We start from the raw sequence: 21,248 nt of genomic DNA, 5'->3' as shown, positions 1-21,248 counted from the left end.
GGTATCTGTCTCAGCATTGTTCTTTGAAGACCAAATAAGATAACTCTTAAAAAGTGTTTAGCAAGTTATGTCAGACTTCAGGTAAACATTTTAATATGTTGTATTTGTATTGTTTATTTCTAGTTTGTTTTAATTTATCAGAAAGAGCGAGCGTGTAAGCAGGGAGAATGTCAGGCAGAGGGAGAAACAGACTTCCTGCTGAGCAGACGCCTAACCCACTGAGCCACCCAGGCATCCTACTTGTTTCTAGTTTTATGGTAGTTAGAATGTGGCCTCCTTATTGTATAATTAGGGATTTTCTTTTGGTCTTTGGCATGTCAGTTTTTCTAAAAATTTTTAGTGTTTGGATAGAATATGTATATAAGAAACTTTTTAACTATAATTTAAGTCAGATAAATTGTGTTATTAAATCTTCATGTACTTAACATTTCTACTAACACTCTTCAATCTGCATAGTTTTGAGGGAGATATGTTCAGTTCATTTCTTCCTCTATGATTTGTCTTTAATTTATTGATTCAGCAAATATTTATTGTTTTCATATGCCAGGCCTTTTGTAACAGTTGGGGGATACAGGAGTAAACAAGTCTGATAAAGTTTTCACCCTCTGAGTTTAATGAAAAGAAATAAAAACAAATACATAAAATGATTTCAGAACAAGAGAAACTAAACAGGTTAGGAATAGCATTAAATAAGGTACTGAAGCACTGTCTCAAGTGCTTTCTAAAGATGTAGTTGAGCATTAACTCTAAATGATGAGGAGAAGCCAGTCACGAGATACTCCAGAGACCATGGGAACTGCAAGTGCACATCTTCAAAATGGGAACTTTATGGGGCTTTATTCAAGGAACAGAAGGAAGGCCATTGTGAGAAATCAAGGGTAGCTGTGAGCAGATTAATGTAGTCTGTATAGGCTGTGGTTAAAGAGTTCGGAATTCTGGTAGTAGTAGGAATTCACTGGTGTGTTTAAGTAGGGGAGTGAAAAGATCAGTTACATGTTTTGGGAATGATTTCTTTGGGCTGTCATTTGGAGAATGAGTTGTTGTTGGGCAAGAGAAAAAGCAGGCAGACTAAAATTAGGAGGCTGTTGCCGGTATTGAAAGCAGAAAATGATGGACCAGGAGGTAGTGGTCCAAATAGAGAGAAGAGCTGAGAGCACTTACTGTTGAGTTATTATTGTAGGAGAGAAGTTTCTGCCATGAACAACTGAATGGTGCTATTTAATATTTCATTTTCTTCCTTTGTTGCTAACAGTTTGTGTTTTATGTGATGTGTTTTAGTATGCAAAAGGTTTATGACTTTCTTCTTGGGCTGGATTATCTTTTCTCAGTTACTCCTCTTTTCTCATTTAGTGTTATTTTGCTTTGAAGAGACTACTGCTAAGCTTTTCCAGTTTTGGAAATTAATTTCTGTACTGTTGAAGAGTAAATACTAAATGAAATAATTCTCTTAAGTGAGCATCATATTCAGGATACCAGAACTTAGGCTCTCTGTGCACATTCTCTTTTTATTTCTCTGTGTTATCTAACAGTGTTTGATACAGGGTAACTATAAATATTTTATTTCTTGTATTTTTTTTTTTTCTTCCAAAGCCATTCTCTCCCCTATATTTGGACAGAACTTAATTCATTCTCTTGTGTTTTTTTTTGTAATTTTAGTTTGATTACTTTAATATTCATTTCCTTTCCAGTGTTTAAATCTTTTTCTTTCTTTAAAAATCTACCTGATGGGGCACCTGGGTGGCTCAGTGGGTTAAAGCCTCTGCCTTCGGCTCAGGTCATGATCCCAGGGTCCTGGGATCGAGTCCCACATCGGGCTCTCTGCTCTGCGGGGAGCCTGCTTCCTCCTCTCTCTCTGCCTAGCTGTGATTTCTCTCTGTCAAAATAAATAAATTATTTAAAAAAAAAAAAAGAAATTCTTATAAAAAAAAAAATCTACCTGATGATTCCATTACTCTTAATTAGGTCTTCTTCCCCCATTTCAGTTAGAATTTTATGTGGAATTTTCTTTTCATTTTGGCCAATAATCTATTCTCTTTATAGTTTTATTTTTTTTAATATTTTATTTATTTGACAGAGAGAAATCACAACTAGGCAGAGAGGCAGGCAGAGAGAGAGAGGAGGAAGCAGGCTCCTTGTGGAGCAGAGAGCCTGATGCAGGGCTCGATCCCAGGACCCTGGGATCATGACCTGAGCGGAAGGCAGAGGCTTTAACCAAACACTGAGCCACCGAGGCGCCCCATCTCTTTATAGTTTTAATTTGGCTCACTTTAGTAGTGATACATAATTGAAATTCATCAATCACATTTAAAAAGAATATTAAGAAAATTGTATTAGTAGATCCCAGTGCTGAGTCATTTCTTCAGAAAGTGTAGAATGAATTCCTGGATCTTTCTGGCAGTCCCCTGTAGTACTAAATTAATGCCACTGTGTGTTTCCCCCATTGGCATTTTTGATATCAGCTACCTGTTTGATATTTGCTCCATTTGCATGTGAAAAGGGAGATTGAAAGAGATCATTTAAAGTTTTTATATAAACCATGCAGACTTCGAAAATTGATCATTTGGAGCAACAACATGTTTTACTCATGTTGGTTTCTCTTTTCCTTAAGTTAAAGCTATTAGTGTATGTATACACACAGTTGACCCATGAGCAACAAGGGATTTGGAGGACCAACATCACCCCACCCCCTAACCCCTGCCAGTTGAAAGTCTGTATAACTTTGGAGTCCCCCCCCCCCCCCCCCCGCAAACAGATTTAACTACTAAGAGTCTGTTGTTGACTATCAAGCCTCACCAGTAACATAAAGAGTCAATTGACACTTATTTTGTATATATCTTATATACTGTATTCTTACAGTACAGTAAGGTAGAGAAAATGTTAAAATCATGAAGAGTTGTACTGTATTAATTGGAAAAAATCTGCATATACGTGAAACCACATAGTTCAAACCTGTGTTGTTCCAGGGTCAACTTTATTCTTAAATTTTTTTTTTTTTTTTTAATATTTATTTGACAGAGAGAAATCACAACTAGGCAGAGAGGCAGGCAGAGAGAGAGGAGAAAGCAGGCTCCCTGCGGAGCAGAGAGCCCAACGTGGGGCTCGATCCCAGGACCCTGGGATCATGACCTGAGCCGAAGGCAGAGGCTTTAACCCCCCGAGCCACGCAGGCACCCCTATTCTTAAATTTTTATTATTTATATGTTCATCTCTAAAATGTGAGCAAGAAAAAATATAATTTTATTTTCATCAGTACCTGATACATTACTCAGAGTAAATTAGGTACTAAATAAGTACAAGTGGTGAGTTGTTTGCTTTGTCATTCTTTGATAGTTTGTCTTACTGATTTTTCTCTTTTCAGTTAATGGAGAATCATCCTCATCTGCACCAACCGATAATGCTTCCACCACGGGTACTGCAATAGTATCTGAAGAAACTGCCTTGTCTTCAAATTGCACTAATACTACTGTTGAAGATCCTCCAGTTCAAGAAATACTGACTTCCTCAGAAAACAATGAATGTATTCTTTCTAACAGTGCAGCATTTGGATCTGAAACTAGAAGTACTTTAGACCTTGCTGCCTCTAATTCTGGAAATAATTCTGCTTTTGAGGCAGCCAAATTAAGACAGCCAGATGGGTTTGTGGAATCTGTACGGCAACAGTCTGGAAGTACCAACACAGAAACTTTGCCATCAGGGTATGTTAAATACATGTTTTAGAAGTTTGACTTACATTTGAATAGCAACTTTTTAATAATATGACTGTTGAACATGTATATAAAATTTTTCCATTGCTTAGTAATTTGAAATCAAAGTTGGAATCTGATTGATATAATTTACTTGCCACAAACTAAGTACTTTTTAAAACTGAGAACAATTACTAATGAAGTATGTGCAGTATGAAGGAAAAGAAAAAACCTAATGTTAATTTGCAAGACACACTTGATTTGATTCTTGGTTTATTTTTACTTCTAGGGAAGAATGACCATAATACTACATAATTACCTCAGTTCTCTAGCTTCCCTTATGGTCTGCTCCCCAGGCTCCAACGAAGCCAGCCTTTTTTTCAGTTAGTACTGAGTGCTGATTACCTCTGTTACAAACTCAGGTTTTCGTTGCTGCTTAATAATTCCTAGTTCCCTTTAAATTTTCCCATTGAAAATATCTAGCTTCCCCAAATTTCCTTTAAAGAATTATTCTATGTATTCCATTTGGTCATCTCTCCTAGATTTACTGAACAGGTTTTTTTGACTCTTTACTTGGCTTTGATGATACTAATATGAGTTAATCATTCCTTTTCTCTGACTTCAAAAAGTTTCTTTCTCATGGCTCAGACTTGTAACCATAGATGCAGTACAGTTGGACAGTGCTTTGATAGACGTATGGATACAGTGCTTTCCTGCACAGCTCTCAGCAGTGGAGCTATGGAAACTGCACTGTTAGAGGTCTTAACCTTACTGTCCTCCGTTTCTCATCATAGTCATTGTGTGCATGGCCCTGTCTTATTTTCTGAACTGTTTTTCTCAGTGTTCTTTGCTGCCTCATCTTATTTTGCCCACTGCCTAATAGTGGTTTTTTAGCCTTTGTTCTTCTGTCTGCATGTTTGTCTTCCTCTGTTGGCAGTCATGCTTTCCCATCAATGTAACTATCAAATCTGTATGTCTGAGCCAGACCTTTTTCAGAGTTCATTGTCAACTGCTTCTGGAAATCCCCCTTTTTCCTGCCAGCATTTCAGACCTCTCTCAAAAATCTCTTCTTGTTTTTTGTTTTCAGTCTTTGGCAGCTTAATCATTTATCCTAGTTTCATGTTTCTGCCACTGTGACAAGTACAATTAAGAAGCTGTTAAGAACCTCATGGTCTGATGGGAGGGTAGAGATAAGTAAACAGCAGCTATACTGTAGTTGAAGCTGGGTTAGACCTAAGTTTAGCAGGCTGTGGGTGGGAACATACACAGATCTTTGAGGGGAGTAGCCTACACTATTGAGATCAAAGAATACTTTCTGAAAGAGATGACGGTTAACTGGATGTCTAAAAGAGGGTTAGGAGTTAGCAGAGCAATACTGTAAGTGCTGGTGGTAAAAGGCTTCATTCTCAGTAGAGCCAACTCATGTTCACATCTCTGGCATCCATAAAAATGTGTAAGTAGAATTCAGGAAATAGTATTTTGTTACAGCTTGAGTTCAGCATTCAAGGAAGTTGACATATGCAGTACTAAAGAGTAAGCAGTCCTATGAAGAATTTCGTACTTTTCTAAGAGTGGGAGTATTTTCCTGAAAACCGTGAATGAACATTATAATGAATTTTAAGCAGGGTGGTGGCATTGTCCTTTTTGCATTTTAGTTAGGTCATTTTATTCTAGCAGTGGTACAGACAGATTTTAGGAGTCAAGGAGACAAGTTAGGATAGCAGCCGGGCTGGTTTATAAATGAGAGAAGCAGGCATTATGATTTAAAATGATAAGCTCAGAAACTTAATTCTCTAGAGTCCAAATAAATGCTTCAGCATGCCTGTAGCCACCATATGTGATGTTTGTGTTAGGAGACTTTTGTGGTTAACCTAGTTAAGTGATTTTCAAGTTGTAGGCTGTACCCCATTAGCAGATTATGGCCAGCATTTGAACACATAATTGAAGTAAATCGGTGTAGACCAGAATAGGAAATACTGAAGTGTTAGTTGTAGTAAGAGTAAACATTGTTTCCAGAAAGTTTATTTTTCTGGTGTGGGTTTGTGTGTATAAATTCTGCAAATAAATAATAGTCTAGTATACACAGAGATATTTATGTAAAACATACTTCTTATTCTGTGAACTATCATCAAAAAAGAAGCCAGGGTGCCTGGGTGGCTCAGTTGGTTAAGCATCCGACTCTTGGTTTCAGCTCGGGTCATGATCTCAGAGTCCTGGGTTTGCATCGGGCTCCGTGCTAAGCGTAGAGTCTGCTTGTCCCTCTCCCTCTGTCTCTGCTCCTCACCCTTGATCGTGTGCTCTTTCTCTCTCAAATAAATAAAATCTTCAAAAAAAAAAAAGGTGATTTAAAAAAAGAAAAGTTTAGAAGCATCTGATCCAGGTGAAAACTTAAAATAGCTAGCACTAAGGTGGACGCTAGTTTCATAAGGTGATTAGTTGTGAGGAGGTAGTAGACTAGAGGAGTGGAAGCAAGGTTGATTCTTCTGGCTTAGGCAGGTCTTTGTGTAATTGTCCAAGTTAGCAGTTTTCAAATTTACATCATCTTCTTTCTTTCCTTAGAAATCTTTCCTAGTTCCTATGTTTCCTTTCTTTGTAACTTGCTCAGCTATATAGCTAATTACCAGTGGAATCACGAGTGTTTTGAAAGAAGAGTATTTCAGTCTGGAGATGATGCTTAAGTGTTAGGCCAAGCATTATCTCACCCAAAGACCTTTGCATTTGCTCAGACTTTGTGTGGAATGTTATTCCTCTGATATCTGCATGACTTAATCAGGTCTCCGCTCAAATGTTGCCTTACTCCAGGGGCCTTTTCTGGTTCCCCCTGGTTAAATCAGGCCCCTCTGCACCCATCCCCTTACCCTGCCTTATTTTTCCCCAGCTTTTCGTTAGGAAAATTTATAAACCTGTAGAAAAATTTAAAGAATTTGACAGTGAACACCCCGATGTCTACCAGTAGATTGTGTAATTGACCTTTTACTGTTTGCTTGATTTCCTGTGTCTTCGTCTCTGTCCATCTAACTTTTAAGAGCCTAGATGTCCATCAGCAGATGAACAGATAAAGAAGATGTATTTTTTTACAGTGGAATATTATGCAGCCATCAAAAAATCCATGAAATCTTGCAACAGTGTGGATGGAACTGGAGGCTATTATGCTAAGCGAAATATGTCAGTCAGAGAAAGACAGTTATCATATGACCTCACTGATACGAGGAATTTGAGAAACAAAACAGAGGATCATAGGGGAAGGGAGGGAAAAGTGAAACAAGAAGAAACCAGAGAGGGAAACAAACCATAAGAGACTGTTAATCTCAGGAGACAGAAGAGGGTTGCTGGAGGGGAGGGGAGTGGAGGGAATAAGGAGGTGAAGGGGATGGGGTGGCTGAGTGATGGACATTGGGGGGGAGGGTATGTGCTATGATGAGTGCTGTGAGTTGTGTAAGACTGATGAATCACAGGCCTGTACCCCTGGATGCAGTTTAGTGAGTTGCAGACAGCAGTACATTTTGCCCCTCAGTTCTTCAGCTTGTATATCATTAACTAGAGTTCAGTATTTTCAGAGATTTTATTTATTTATTTGTCAGAGAGAGAGAGATCAAGCACAGAGGCAGACAGAGTGGCAGAGGGAGAAGCAGGCTCACCGCTGAGCAAGGAGCCCGATGTGGGACTTGATCCCAGGATGGTGGTATCATGAGCCGAGCCAAAGGCAGCCGCTTAACCAGCTGAGCCACCCAGGCATCCCTAGAGTCAGTATTTTTAAAGTTTTTTAGGTAGAGTTTACATAGAAGGAAATGCACAAGTCTTAACTATATCATTTTCATGAGTTCTGATGAACACATACATTGGTTAACCCAAACCCTTAGCAAAATATTGAATATTACCATCATCCCAGAAAGTTCTCTGAGTACCTTTTCAACAATCACTGTTCTGATTTTTTTTTTCCACTATAGATGGAAGATCAGTTTTCCCTGTTACAGAACTTAATATAGATGGAATCAGCAGGAACACTTTGGAGTAGACTTCTTTTAATCAGCATAACTTTCATTATTTTTCTTTATAACACTTAAATCACCATGTGACATATAGTTGTGTCTTATCCATTTTCTCTCCACTGGACTGGAAAGAGCTTTATTTTGTCCATTTCTGTACTTCTCGTTCCTAAAACCATGCCTGCCACATAGCAGGTACTCAATAAATTTTGTTAAATAAGTGAATTTGTGCCCGATCAAATGATTTTGAGTGAGTGAGCAACTGGGCAAAGGCCCTGGCTTGTAAATGCTTCTGAGGAAACGATTAACAAGGTGAAAAACTACTAAAAAATTCAAGTAAGATAAGAACTGAAAGGCACCGATTGAATTTAACAACAAAGAGATGATTTATTGTTGACCTTTGACAAAGTAGTTTCTGGGAAATAGAGCTGTATTCAGCCTGCTCTGTGATGGGGTGAATGGGAGGGTTCGTGTGTAGAAAAGATTTAAAGAGAGCTAGTATGTAAAGCTTTCTTACCAGTGAACACACAGAGTAAGGAATGATTGGTTGGTGGAAACGTGCGAGAGGAGATAGAGAACTGAGGGTTAGTTTTTGTTTTATAAAATGGGAGAGATTTTAAAGTTTGTTTATTTAAATTGGAGAGACTTTAAAGGGTGATCAGGTTCTGATGTGAGGAGTCTGTGGACACAGTGGTTAGCAGTAGAGGAGAGAATGAGGTAACTGTCCTTTGTACTTTACGAAAAGGCAGGTCTTCCTTCCTATTTATATATAATGTTCTAGTGAGACAGAGAGACTATACCTAAATACTAGAAAGGTGAATATTACGGTTGAAGAGATAGTGTGACAGTTATAAATTAGCATGTAGATCCATAAAATTAAAGAATTTTATTGCGAAGTCTCATCATTCAGCCAAGTAGCTTGTACCTACTGGGAAGTATTCATGAATTTCCACTATTGGGATATTTTGATCTTTTGTCAATTCCAGCTCACCTCTTTTCTGGGACCCATGGGTATCGCTCTAGCAGGCTGTCACTGTGAGTCACCCAGACCAATCCAGAGTATCATCCTTTGCTCTGCACCACCCCTTCCCCTATCAGTACCTTCTTCCATCGTTGCTGCCCAAGGCCTTGGTTACCACCCACACGTTGGGGATTCAGTTGTGACAACTGTTGTGCCCCAAGAGGTAGAATCTCACTTTGGGAGTGACAGCTCAGCAAGTTAATCTCTTCTTGGACCAGCTGTTAGAAAAATGAGGTGGGGCGTGACAGGAGTTTTTGTTCTTATTAAGTAAGTACCTACATAATATTGATTTTGCCTTTTCACCTGCGTAGCCTAAAATACTTCCTATCTGGCACTTTACAGAAAAAGTTTGAGAAAGATAAACTCTGTTAGGAGCAAAAACACTGAAATTTGGAAATGAGACCCTATTTTGGAAAAATTAAAAACAGTTGGCTAGGGATGCCTGGGTGGCTCAGTCAAGTGTCCAGCTTTTGATTTCAGCTCAGGTCATGATCTCAGGGTCGTGAGATTGAGCCCAGCTTTGGGCTCCAACATGAGAGCTTACTGAATATTTATTGAATGTTAAATTGGAAATATTTGCAGTTTGCCTGAGATAAAACTAGAATAGAGCTTCCTAGCTCATTATATAAATGGAACACTTGGTTATGTTTATTTTTTCCCCCTAATAGTATAATGTATTTCTGCTCATAAGCTAAGACATGGACCAAGTAAAATATTTAAGTCACTAAAAAAACACTCAGAGGGGCACCTGGGTGGCTCAGTTGTTTAAGCCGCTGCCTTCGGCTCGGGTCATGATCTCGGGGTCCTGGGATTGAGTCCCACGTCCGGCTCTCTGCTCTGAAGGGAGCCTGCTTCCTTCTCACTCTCTCTGCCTGCCTCTCTGCCTACTTGTGATCTCTCTCTGTCAAATAAATAAATAAAATCTTAAAAAAAAAAACAAAAAAAAAAACACTCAGAGAACGGTGTCTACATATTATTCTAGTAGTAAGTATTTAAGAGCTTTTCTGTGTCAGACTTTAGGCCCTAGGTGTTCAGAGGGCGAAGAGAGGCCAAGACTGACGGTGTGAAGTATGTGTAACAGCAGGCTGACCAGCCTGGGGCCTTGCATACACAACCTATTATGTAATGTCATATAGTGACAGGTTCTACGAGGAGAGATAGAAAAAGGTGAAGAAGTTAGTGAGTAGCTATGTAAATTACTGTTTTGTATATACTTGTATAATTATTTTAAGAAAATGAGATCATACTCTACACAGTGTTTTTTGGTTGCCTTTTTTTTTCTTCAAGTTTTTATTTAAATTCCAGTTAGTTAACATACAGTGTAGTATTAATTTCAGGTATAGAATTTAGTGATTCATCACATACATGTAACACTCAGCACTCATCACAACAGTCCCCACCTTAATACCCATCAGCCACTTAACCCGTTCTCCCCCACCTCACCTCCAGTAACCCTCAGTTTGTTCTCTGTAATTAAGAGTATTTCTGGTTTGCCTCTCTTTCTTTCCCCACTGTTCGTCTGGGGACAATTGTTTCTTAAATTCCACATATGAATGACATCATGTGTTATTTTGTCTTTTTCTGACTGACTTATTTAACCTAACCTAATACCATCTTAACTCTATTCACGTTGTTACAGATGTCAAGATTTCACTCTTTGATGGCTGAGTAATATTCCATTGTGTATATTTACTACCTCCTCTTTATCCATTCATCAGTCAGTGGACATTTGGGCTTGTTCCATAATTTGGCTATTGTTGATAATGCTGCTATAAACATCAGGATGTATATATCCCCTCAAGTCTGTTTTTGTTTTAGAGGAAGTATGAGTGTTGGGTGGGGCAGAGGTAGATAGAATCCTAAGCAGTCTCCATGCCCAACATGGAGCAAGTGTGGGTCTTGATCTTGGCACCCTGAGGTCATGACCTGAACCAAGATCAAGAGTCAGATGCTTACTGAATGAACCACCCAGGTGCTTTTGTAGCCTGTAGGTAAATACCTGGTAGTGCTTTTTAAAATTTGGTTGTATGTCCATGTCAGTACAACTCACATTCAGCACATATTTAGTAAGTATTTCTTAAGCACTTCTGCAGGCACTGTGCTGTTTTTACACTGATGAGCAATATAGACTTAAACCTTCATGAAGCTTGTCCCTCTAAATATGTAGGTTTACCTTAATTCTTTTCAATGTTCTTATTTTACTGATTTGTTTTTAAGTAGATTGCACACCCAGTGTAGAGCCCAACATGGGGCCTGAACTCAAGACTCTGAGATCAAGACTGGAGATGAGATCAAGAGTTGAATGGTTTTATAGTATTTCCTTGTGTATTATTGTTTAACAAATTATCCCCAAATTTAGCAGTTTAAAACAACAAAACATACCATCTTAAATAGTTTCTGAGGATTAGGAATCTGGAAGTGGCTTAGCTGGATGCTTCTATGCAGGTTCTCATGAGGCTGTGGTCACCTGGAAAATGATTAAGTGGAGCTGACCTAGCAAACCCAGGAGAGCTGAATTCTGGCCTATGAGGGGGACAGACCTGGTTTCTGCATTGGCACCATGGGATATGGTAGGAAGTGGTAGTAAAGGTGGCACTACAAAGAGCAAGATTGAAAGCCACTTTGAGAAATAAATCCTTAATTCCCCTCCCTGCAGCTAGGACTAGTATCTTGCCTACAGGTGTTTTCTCTGGAAGTTCTCTACCCTTGGGAACACCAGGCACACTTGAGGGCAGGGACTATGCTAAACTGGGACATAAGTGAACCTTTAGGAGATTAGTAAGTGAATAAAGTTATAAGTGAGTTTGCAAACCCCAGCATTCTTACCTACTCAAATCCCAGAATATTGACAACAGGATTTTACCTTCTCACCCAGATTGAAATGATCTTCTATTGAAACCCCCATCCTAAAAAGACTAAAAATACCTGTTTGTCCTCCAATGAAATAGCTTTGTTCTATACTGCTTTAGTCAATCCCACAGTCTGTGCCCCGCCACACACAGTTTTAATATTCTCAAGAGACATAAGAGTGGATAGAACATACATTAAAGAATGAGGTGGTGTAAAAGCAGAATACCCCAAGAACCAAAAGCTCTTAGAAATCTAATTCAGTGGAAAACTTGGGTAATAAAGGTAAAGAAATTTCCTCCAAAATACAACAAAAAGATAGATTTTTAAAATAAAAGAAATGAAATTGAAAATTTAGAGTACCAGTTCAAAGGGTCTGGTAAGAAAAATTCCAGAAAGAGAGAAAAATGGGAGGAAGTCCTTAAAACCCTAACAAATATGAAGGACATACATTTTCTTATTAAAAGGGCCCACCAAAATTCAGGATAACGAGTGAAACTAAATCTGTATTTAGATGCCTTGTTGTGAAAATTTTAGTATGTTGGGGCCAAAGAAAAAAAATGCTGAAATTTCCAGAGATTTTAAAAAGGGACTAGAAGCAGATCTCATACTTACCAGCATGGCATTAGAGTTCTCAGAATCAACACAGGAAGCTATTAGGCAACTTAAGTTGAGGGAAATTAAATGCATTCTAAATTTTTGTAACCAACCACACTGTTGAGTGTGCGCATAGAATAAATACATTTTCAGACATCCTTGGTTTCCAAAGTTTATTTCCCATGCATTCTCTCTTAGGAAGCTGACAGGACTCTTGTTTCTCTAAAATTCGCTACTGAATGTGAAAGACGTGGGCTCCAAATCTCAGGTGTCTTGATAGAAAGGGAGGGAAAGGGATCACCAGCATGATGGTGAAAGGAAACCCAAGAGCGCAGGCCTTCACAGTTGGCTGGGCGAGACCAGCAGCTCATCAAGTGGCAACTGTGATTGATAAATGCCTGATGAGCCTGAATATTTTGAGAGTACATTATGCAGCTGGAAAAGCATTTGGAGTTAAATTAATAAATATAGGAAATATGGAAATGGGAGGAAAGGAGACAAAATTGCTGTGTTCCATGACTCAGCTGCCAGGAGGGTTTTATATCACATAACTGTAAGGGGAAGGACACAATATGTGTATGTGTTTGGAAAAGTCAGAGGAGGGTTAAGTGTTACAGAGTGTGTGTGTGTGTATGTATATGTGTGCAGAAAAGAGACTTCCAGCTTCATTTTTCACAGTGAGAAATCAATATATTTTGTTTGAAATTAAATATAAAATTGTAGAGTAAGCTTACTAATGGGAAAAGAGATAAATACTGAAAGAATTGGCTAAAAACAATTGAAAATGTTGCATTTGTGGAGTGGGAAATGAAGTTAAGAGGACAGTAGGCACTGTTTCTTGTTGTGAGCCCTGTAGACTATGTATGAAGATGTATGCAGCTATGAAGGTATACAGCTATGTAAAAGTATATATAATTTTGATAAAAAAGCTGAATTAAACATGGTAACAAGTATTTGTAAAGAAAGGATGGGAACCTAGAAATTTTGAAATTGCAACAAAGAAATTTTGAAATTGCAACAAAAGCCCAAGGACTTATTACTAGAATTAATACCTAAAAATAGCAAAAGTACCATTATCAGGAAGTTCTTGAAACTTCATACATTTTGAAGGTGTTTGTTTTGGGCTCTTCACCTTTCATACAAATCAGTAGCCCATTGTTATATGTTACAAATACTCCAGAAATGTCTTTAAAATGAAATTCATTATTTGAATCCTGCCCTCCCATGAACTTATATTATTATTTAAAGCAAATAAAATCTGAAATTTCAGGAGTTTCTTAGTGAAATCCTTTTTTGTAAGAAATACCTAAATTTTTGTAGTACAGGATAGCATGACTGTTCCAGTATAGGATTTTATACAACAGTGTTTGTTTTTGGGTTTTTTTTTTTCCACTTCAACGGTTTTTTATTTAAAGTCATATGTAAGAGTACTCCATTTCGTATGTATCTTCCCAATTGCTGCTTCCTTGTATTTGCCCTTTGTCTTTCCTAACTTGGTGAGATTTGGCTTTACGTTCACAGATCTTTTTGAGGTCTTTGTTCAGTTTTTGTCTAGTAATAATCACTTTGCTAGGGTGAATACCCACATGGACAAGCTGTTCACCTTTACTCACCGTTCTTGTTCAGTGTAGATGATGTATTTCTTCCTGTAAACCTGGACGACTTTGTTAACTTGCTGACCTTTGTAGTGTAGTGTAGTGTTCCTTACACAACCTCTGCTTCATCATCCTTTTGGATGGGCATGGATTGATCACTGTACTTCTGTCTCAGCTCTTTAGGAAGAGGGGAAGACGCGATCTTCCTCTGAAAGAAGGTGCATTGAAATGCCTTTTTTGGGTCTTGCTCTGGTCAGAAGTTACAAAGGGATTGAACTTCATTTGGCTGCTGGTGCTTCAGCGATGGCCACAAAAGGGAAGAGAGCAATAGTAATTTTTTAATAGATAAATTTAACAACTTACATGATCCTGAGTCAGTTTTGAAGCATTTTGTGACTTAATGTTTACTGGATGCAACTTAAGCAAACTGTTAATTTTTTTACATGCTTTTTTTTACGTTAAAGTATGTGTATATGTGTGCACCTTCCTTAGGGAATACCTTTAATATGTATAATCGTTTTGTAAGAAAATAATTTAGGGGTACTTGGGTGGCTCAATTAGTTGAGTGTCTGACTTGAGTTTGGCTAAGGTCATGAGACCCAGCCCGGTGTGAGGCTCCATGCTCAGTGGGGAGTCTGCTTTAGATTCTCTCTCCCTCTCTGTCCCTCTACCTGTTCTGCTGTTTCTCTCTCTAAAATAAACAAACAACTCTTTAAATTAAAAAAGGGGTGGTTAATTATTAAAGACCTCTCTAATCTAAAAGGAATCAAATTAAATTGGGTCCCTGAGTTTAAGAGAAAGAAAAATACTTCCATTTCTTCTACTTTGAATTGAAAACAAGAATGTTAAAATCAGAAATAAGCAGGTTTTTATATTTTATATTCAACATTTTTCTTCTATACCATATTATAGAAAGAACGGAGAGGAGGAAACAGGAATCACAGAGGAGAAAATAAGAGTGGGGAAAATAAGAGATTGAGTCTTGGGAGATGGAACAGAAAAAGATGAAATTGGGATGTCCAAAAACTGAGGAGTTTTACCAAAAACAAGAGGGAGATAGTTGTATACAAAAAGACATTGTATTCATATAGAAGAGTTATTGTGGAGCAATTTCACCACATACTTCTTTAATGCAGTTTCTCCTAAAATCTTTTAGATGTACATTTTTTAAATTGCCAGCAAAAGTGGATATTACCTCATTAACATTTTGTGCCTTGAGTGTGTTATTGGGCTGGAAATTCCTCTACTTTTGATTAAACTTGTCTTTTATTTATTTATTTGAGAGGCAGAGCATGAACAGGAGGAATGGCAGAGAGGGAGGGAGAAGCAGACTCCCTGCTGAGCAGGGAGCCCAATGCAAGGCTCAATCCCAGGACCCTGAGATCGTGACCTGAGTGGAAGGCAGCCATTTAAGCTACTGAGCTACTCGGGCGCCCCTACATTTGTCTTTTTTGATGATAAATTTTCTATGATAAATTCTGTAAATTAGTAACTTTTTAAAACTTTTGGGTAATACTTTATCTTCCTTTTCTAACTATATTTATAGAGTTTCCAATACTGTTAATAGAAAAGGAATAAGAACTTAAAGGGCACTAATAATTGGGAAAAGAAACTTTATATGTGTGTGTATATATATATACACACCTTTTAAGGTGTGTGTGTATATGTATTCTTTTAAATAAGACTTACTGGTAATTTTCCTGATTATATATAAGGAATGGTTTTTCAGATTGTCTTAGTTATCTTATATTTTTGTTTTGCATTTTTGTTAAAGGTGGGAACAGAGAAAAGATCCTCATGGTAGAACTTACTACGTGGATCACAACACTCGAACGACTACATGGGAGAGGCCACAACCTTTACCTCCAGGGTAATGTGACAGCTTTATGCATCTCCAGTTGGTTTTATCATACATGTGATTTCTTAAACTTACTTATTAGTGATTCTTTCATTGTACATGTTCTGTTTCCTTCATTTACTTCTGTGAATAATTTCAGCTTATGAGATTTGTTATATTGTATCTCTTCTACAGTTAGTCTGAAGGGGCTTCCTCAAGAGATTGTCAAACACTGGCAAGAGTTACTGAGAGCACTTGTAATTTTGATCCAGTTTTATTGCTTGTTATTAGTTTTTAAGGAATGAAAGGTGTATTTAGGAAAATTTATATGTATGGTTCTCCAGAGATAGTGATCTAAGGTATGTTACATGACATTTAATGATAGATGCGAAAGAGCTTCAAAGTTATCTAAAAGATTACTATAAGTAAAATTGTATCACATTACAGCTTAAATTAAATGAATAAAAACATTTCTGTTACATGCTAAATAAATTCATGCTGTTAGGCTGTTATTCATGGTCATTCACAAACAGATCTTCCTTTTCATTTGTGTTCTTATCTTTCATAACTCCTTATACATATTGTGTTGATAGCTAGTTGAATTATATTATTTATTTTCTTCTCAGACACTGTCTGAGGGGCACCTGGTGGCTCATTCTGTTGAGCATCTGCCTTTGGCTCAGGTCATGATCCTGGGGTCCTGGAATGGAGCCTGCTTTTTCCCTCTGCCCCTCGTCCTCCGCTTGTACTGTCTCTCAAATAAATAAAATCTTTTAAATACATGCATATATACGTACATACCAAAAAAAAACCCCACTCTGCCTGTTCCTACAGTATCTTCCTTATTGTCTTTGCTGTTCACTCAGAATATCTGTCCTTCCAGATGTAACTTAAAGTTCACGAATATAGTACACATTCCAAGTCCAGAAAATTCAAAGCATAAATGTTATTTTTGTGAGACTTATTGCTGAAAGGATTTTTAAATCATTGTATGAGTTAATGGCACAGAGAAGAAGTGTTTGCAAGGGACCTGAGATGGGGCAAGTAGGAGAACTCTATAGGCTTGCCTTATCCCTCGAATAAGCTACGTAACAGGATCAATGGCACAAATTGACTTACAGTTATCTGAAACCAGGAGGATGGGGAGAACTTCAGTTGGTGGTGAAATAGGAAAGAGAATTTTGTTTGAGGAATATTAAAAAAGATGATAAAGGGAAACATATGATACACTTGGGACCAGCAAGTAGTTATTTGACTCTCATGTAGGTCCCTTGAAAGATCTTAGGGGAGAGGAGGCTAAAATGGTGAAGGGTTTCATTTTAATGTCATGTGGGAGAGCTGTGATAGGTGGAATGACATGATTTGAATCTGCATTTGTGTTCAGCAGCCAGATAACAGCAGGCAGATTTCTAGGTGTACAGTGAGCACTCAGTAGCTTCTTAACCAGAAAAAGAAAGAGGATAGCCAGATTGATAACTGGGACTCTTCTGTCTTTGGCCCCTTTTTTAGACCGTTCTCAGAAGTCATGTAGTGGTAGAATGGGAAGGCAATTTAGCCTCCCAAAAAGCAGTTACATATTCAAAATTTTAAAGTTATGTTGTGTCTCTGATTTTTAAATTATGTGAGTAAAGTATTAACTAAATACTTAACAGTTTCTGTTTAATTTTTATTAATGCTTGTTTTGTTTGTGGTAGTTGGGAAAGAAGAGTTGATGACCGTGGCAGAGTTTATTACGTGGATCATAACACCAGAACAACAACCTGGCAGCGGCCTACCATGGAATCTGTTCGAAACTTTGAGCAGTGGCAGTCTCAGCGGAACCAATTGCAAGGAGCTATGCAACAGTTCAACCAGAGATACCTCTATTCGGTAATAGCAGATTGTAAGATGACAGTGCAGTTCTTTCCTCTAGGCATTTGCTCTTTTCTACTTTGGTGATTTTTAAATGTTATAGACTGCACTGCAAGGTATTTTTTTATTTACTCTTTAATAAATAATTCTGATACACATACATACTAAGTTTTTTTTAAATTCTGGTTTACTAGCAATATTACAGTTTTTGTCTTTTTTAAGTGGTAGTTCGTAAGTGAAATTTCTTAATGAAACAATATGGCTTTACTAATTTCTAGTTCTCTGCCTTTAATTATAATCATTTTGTTTGCTCCTGATTTTATTTAAGACCAGTCTTGCCATTTTCCAGCTGTTCTGATTCCCATTCCAGATTGTCAGAACAGCTTCATGTGTTGACCTACCAGAGATATTCCTGGAATTGGAGATAAGGTTATCCAAAATATCTGAGCTATTTGAAAATTTTATTTTCAATCAATTTTGGTTCATTTATTGCCAAAGCAAACATCCACAAGAAGACTGGGGGTAAAGGGAAATCTTTGTTAAATAGGTTTGATCACAGGAAGTGGAAAATATAAATTTTAAGTACCGGACAGCTCTAGAGAGTGTTTTGAGGCAACTTGAAAACCTAAAACATAGAGGCTAGCAGATAGGGAGGAAATAGGAAAGACACAAAAAGAAAACTTAAATAACTCTTTCTATTATCTTGCCTCAGGCTGGCTCTTTCAGCTCCATTTTCTTCACTGGTTAAATAATAAGTTCTCATTTGCAGATTGACCCATTCTCCTGGTGATCTGTAGCCAGCAGAGAGGGAGGGGGCCAACCCAGCTTACATAGCGTCTCCTGCTGCCACCAGCTGGTTCTTTGGTAACTTGTACAGAAATCTGTAGTAAGGTTTCATTGTTTAGCTGTATGTAGTAAACAAGAAATTACGTACTGTGTGCTTTTGTTCTGGGTCATCTTAGCTGTATAGTGAAAGCCTCGGGGAAACAGGGCAGAATCGGGTCATAGGGATGTAGTAGAAGTGTGTTCTGCAGAGAACATTCTTAAGTGGGTTGAGGTGTAATTACCTAAGTATAGCACAAGTCTGGGATGAAAGTCCAGGCTAATGCATACATTAGCTCAGTAATGCCACCTGTTACCCAGATTCTTTGTGCATCGTTACCATGCTTCATGCTTACCTCAGTCATACAGAGCTGCTGCCCTTTGGGCTTCATTCCCTAGCGTAGAAAAGAAGATGGGGAAAGGGCGGTGAGAAGGGCAGATGGCTTTTATCTTGCAAGCCCTGCCTTTTTACTTGAAAAGGGGTATCCTTACCAGGGACTTCAACTAGCACTCACTGGCTAGAATTGGTCCTTCCAACTCAGCTGTGAGGAAGGCTGGGAGTGGAATATTAGATGGACACATTGCTATCTCGAACAAAACAAGTGATTTGACTGTCATGGAAGGAGGTGTGGGAAGTGGATATTAGGTAAAATTAACAGCATCTATTATAGGGTTATAAAATATTATGCATAACTGTCATTAAGATGTAATTTTTCAGGTGATGATTTTTATATTTATCGTTCTTTTAAATTGATAGTGCAATGTTTATATTTTCTTCTGAATATATTTCTGGGTAATAATATATGTAGGCATGAATGTTTATGAATATATAAAAGATACTAATACTAAGATAAAAGTTTACTTGTACAAAGATGATACTGGATTTTAATGTTGATTTTATTAATAGGTTTGTCTTAAAGGGAACTGTGATTATTGTTGTACTTTTAAACAAGTAATATTTTTCATTTAAACACCACAATTTTCTAATGCTCTTCTCATTTCACTCCTAACAAGTTATTATAGAAGGGCCACAAATATTAAAAATTAATTATTAAATTGAAATTTAATTAAATTAAAATGTTTAAAAAATTAAAATATTAATCTCAGTATATTATTTCTAAATCATCTCAGAAAAACTAATGATTTTATCAACTGATGGGCCGCTCTTGACTCATGACATTTTTAAATGTACTTTGTATCTTGAAATCACTATATTTATATTCCTTTATTGAATTTTTTAGAAAATTACTATAAAATATGGTTCTACCAAATATTTAGGTTATCTCTGCTTTATATTAATGTTTTTATTTTTCCCTCCAACCATTTCTCCAATCAGGCTTCAATGTTAGCTGCAGAAAATGACCCATATGGGCCTTTGCCACCAGGCTGGGGTAAGCTGATATGTTGTTGGTAAAAATATCTGAAGGTATATATAGTAAAAAGTGATTAAATGCTGTGCTTACTCTATTTTTTAGAAAAAAGAGTGGATTCAACTGACAGGGTTTACTTTGTGAATCATAACACAAAAACAACCCAGTGGGAAGATCCCAGAACTCAAGGGTATGTGCATACTAAGGCCTTAACTAAGTCATCTTACGTAGATCTATGGATAAAATCAAGTAAACCTTGATTCTAATGTTTTTAGTACCTAGAAGATGTTCACCTTCTGACTGTAACGTTATCTTTTAGCTTACAGAATGAAGAACCCCTGCCAGAAGGCTGGGAAATTAGGTATACTCGGGAAGGTGTTAGGTACTTTGTTGATCATAATACAAGAACAACAACATTTAAAGATCCTCGCAATGGGAAATCATCTGTGTAAGTGAAAACCTTAAGTTCTTAAATGCTATTTAATGAGGACATAAAAATTTAGCCTTAAGTGCTCACTTCTGCAGCACATATACTAACAATTTAGCCTCAAGTTTAGCAACAGATTGTACTTTGTGGATCAAGAAAACCTATGTAAGTAATAGCCTGGTATACCCATTTTTGCTTTACATTACTAGATAATGAATTTGTAGCACATAATGTGTTAATAATAACGCTAGCAAATATTTATCTCATGATTGCTATGTGCAGAGTGTGCTCTAAGAGTGTTGTATAAACTAGCAAATTTTATCTCCCAACGACCCCGTGAGAGAGATACTGTTATTTTCCCTTTTTCAGTGCAGAAAGTGAGGCTTATGGAGCATAACTAACCTGTGCAAAACCAGACAAAAGGGAATGGAGCTGGTTTCAGACCAAGGCAGTCTGTTCACAGAGTCTGTGCTCTTAACTGCATATTATGGTACTATAATTCATAAAGGAATGAGATGTTAATACATTTGAATTTTCCAGATAAAAATATGTTAAAATAGAGCTCACCTTCATTCTTACTCTTAGGTGTGATATCTTTGCATCATTAAGAAAATAGAAGCAACCATAAAAAGGTTTTTTTGTTTGTTTTTTGTTTGTTTTGCTAATTCCCACTGTCACATCTGCCCACCTCCCAGCATCTGTTTTCCTTCTTGATCCTGTAGCTGACCTGTCGTTGTTCCTATCAAAGACCAGTCCCTTTGCTGGCACTCTAGATATTTCCCCCCTCTTTCCCATTCACTTGCTCCAGTAGTTACCATCTTGCTATCCTCCATCATCAGTTTTTCTTCTACTGAATTAAATCTCATCAACTGGTATTTCTCCTAGATTAAAAGACAAAAACACAACACTTTACCTTTTAAATTAATTCTTTGAAAATTCATTTTACTGCTGCCCTTTAAAGAAAAAGTACCTGAAACCATTGTCTCTACATTGCTGTTTCTAATTTCTCTTTCAAACAGGCTATAAGGAAATTTCACTGACCCTGAATTTGTTAAGGACACCAGTGATCTCCATCTCCACTGTTAATTGTTAATTCAGGGGTTGGTTGCGTTCCTGTCTCATTTAATTTAGGAGCATTTGACAATACATTTCTAGCTACCTCAGCTTCAGATTATGTCCAGAATCCACGTAGGTCTTACCATATCCACTGCC

At 37.4% G+C, this 21,248-nt stretch overlaps 1 protein-coding gene across 4 annotated transcripts in view; it reads left to right on the top strand.

Annotated features, from left to right (window-relative positions):
• WWP1 (WW domain containing E3 ubiquitin protein ligase 1) overlaps nucleotides 1–21,248 on the top strand; it is a 113,299-nt gene that overhangs the window by 63,171 nt on the left and 28,880 nt on the right. For all 4 annotated transcript variants that reach the window (XM_046005078.1, XM_046005085.1, XM_046005073.1 and 1 more), the window contains 6 exons: nucleotides 3,359–3,695; nucleotides 15,504–15,599; nucleotides 17,261–17,435; nucleotides 19,576–19,630; nucleotides 19,715–19,799; nucleotides 19,929–20,057. In XM_046005078.1, coding sequence (XP_045861034.1) covers nucleotides 3,359–3,695; nucleotides 15,504–15,599; nucleotides 17,261–17,435; nucleotides 19,576–19,630; nucleotides 19,715–19,799; nucleotides 19,929–20,057 — 877 coding nt within the window. The remainder of the gene's footprint in view (nucleotides 1–3,358; nucleotides 3,696–15,503; nucleotides 15,600–17,260; nucleotides 17,436–19,575; nucleotides 19,631–19,714; nucleotides 19,800–19,928; nucleotides 20,058–21,248) is intronic.

This window comes from Meles meles, chromosome 1, assembly GCF_922984935.1.
Source record: "Meles meles chromosome 1, mMelMel3.1 paternal haplotype, whole genome shotgun sequence".
Classification (NCBI taxonomy): domain Eukaryota; kingdom Metazoa; phylum Chordata; class Mammalia; order Carnivora; family Mustelidae; genus Meles; species Meles meles.
The sequence above is the reverse complement of the archived record's forward strand: the minus strand, read 5'-3'. Positions and strand labels throughout refer to the sequence as shown.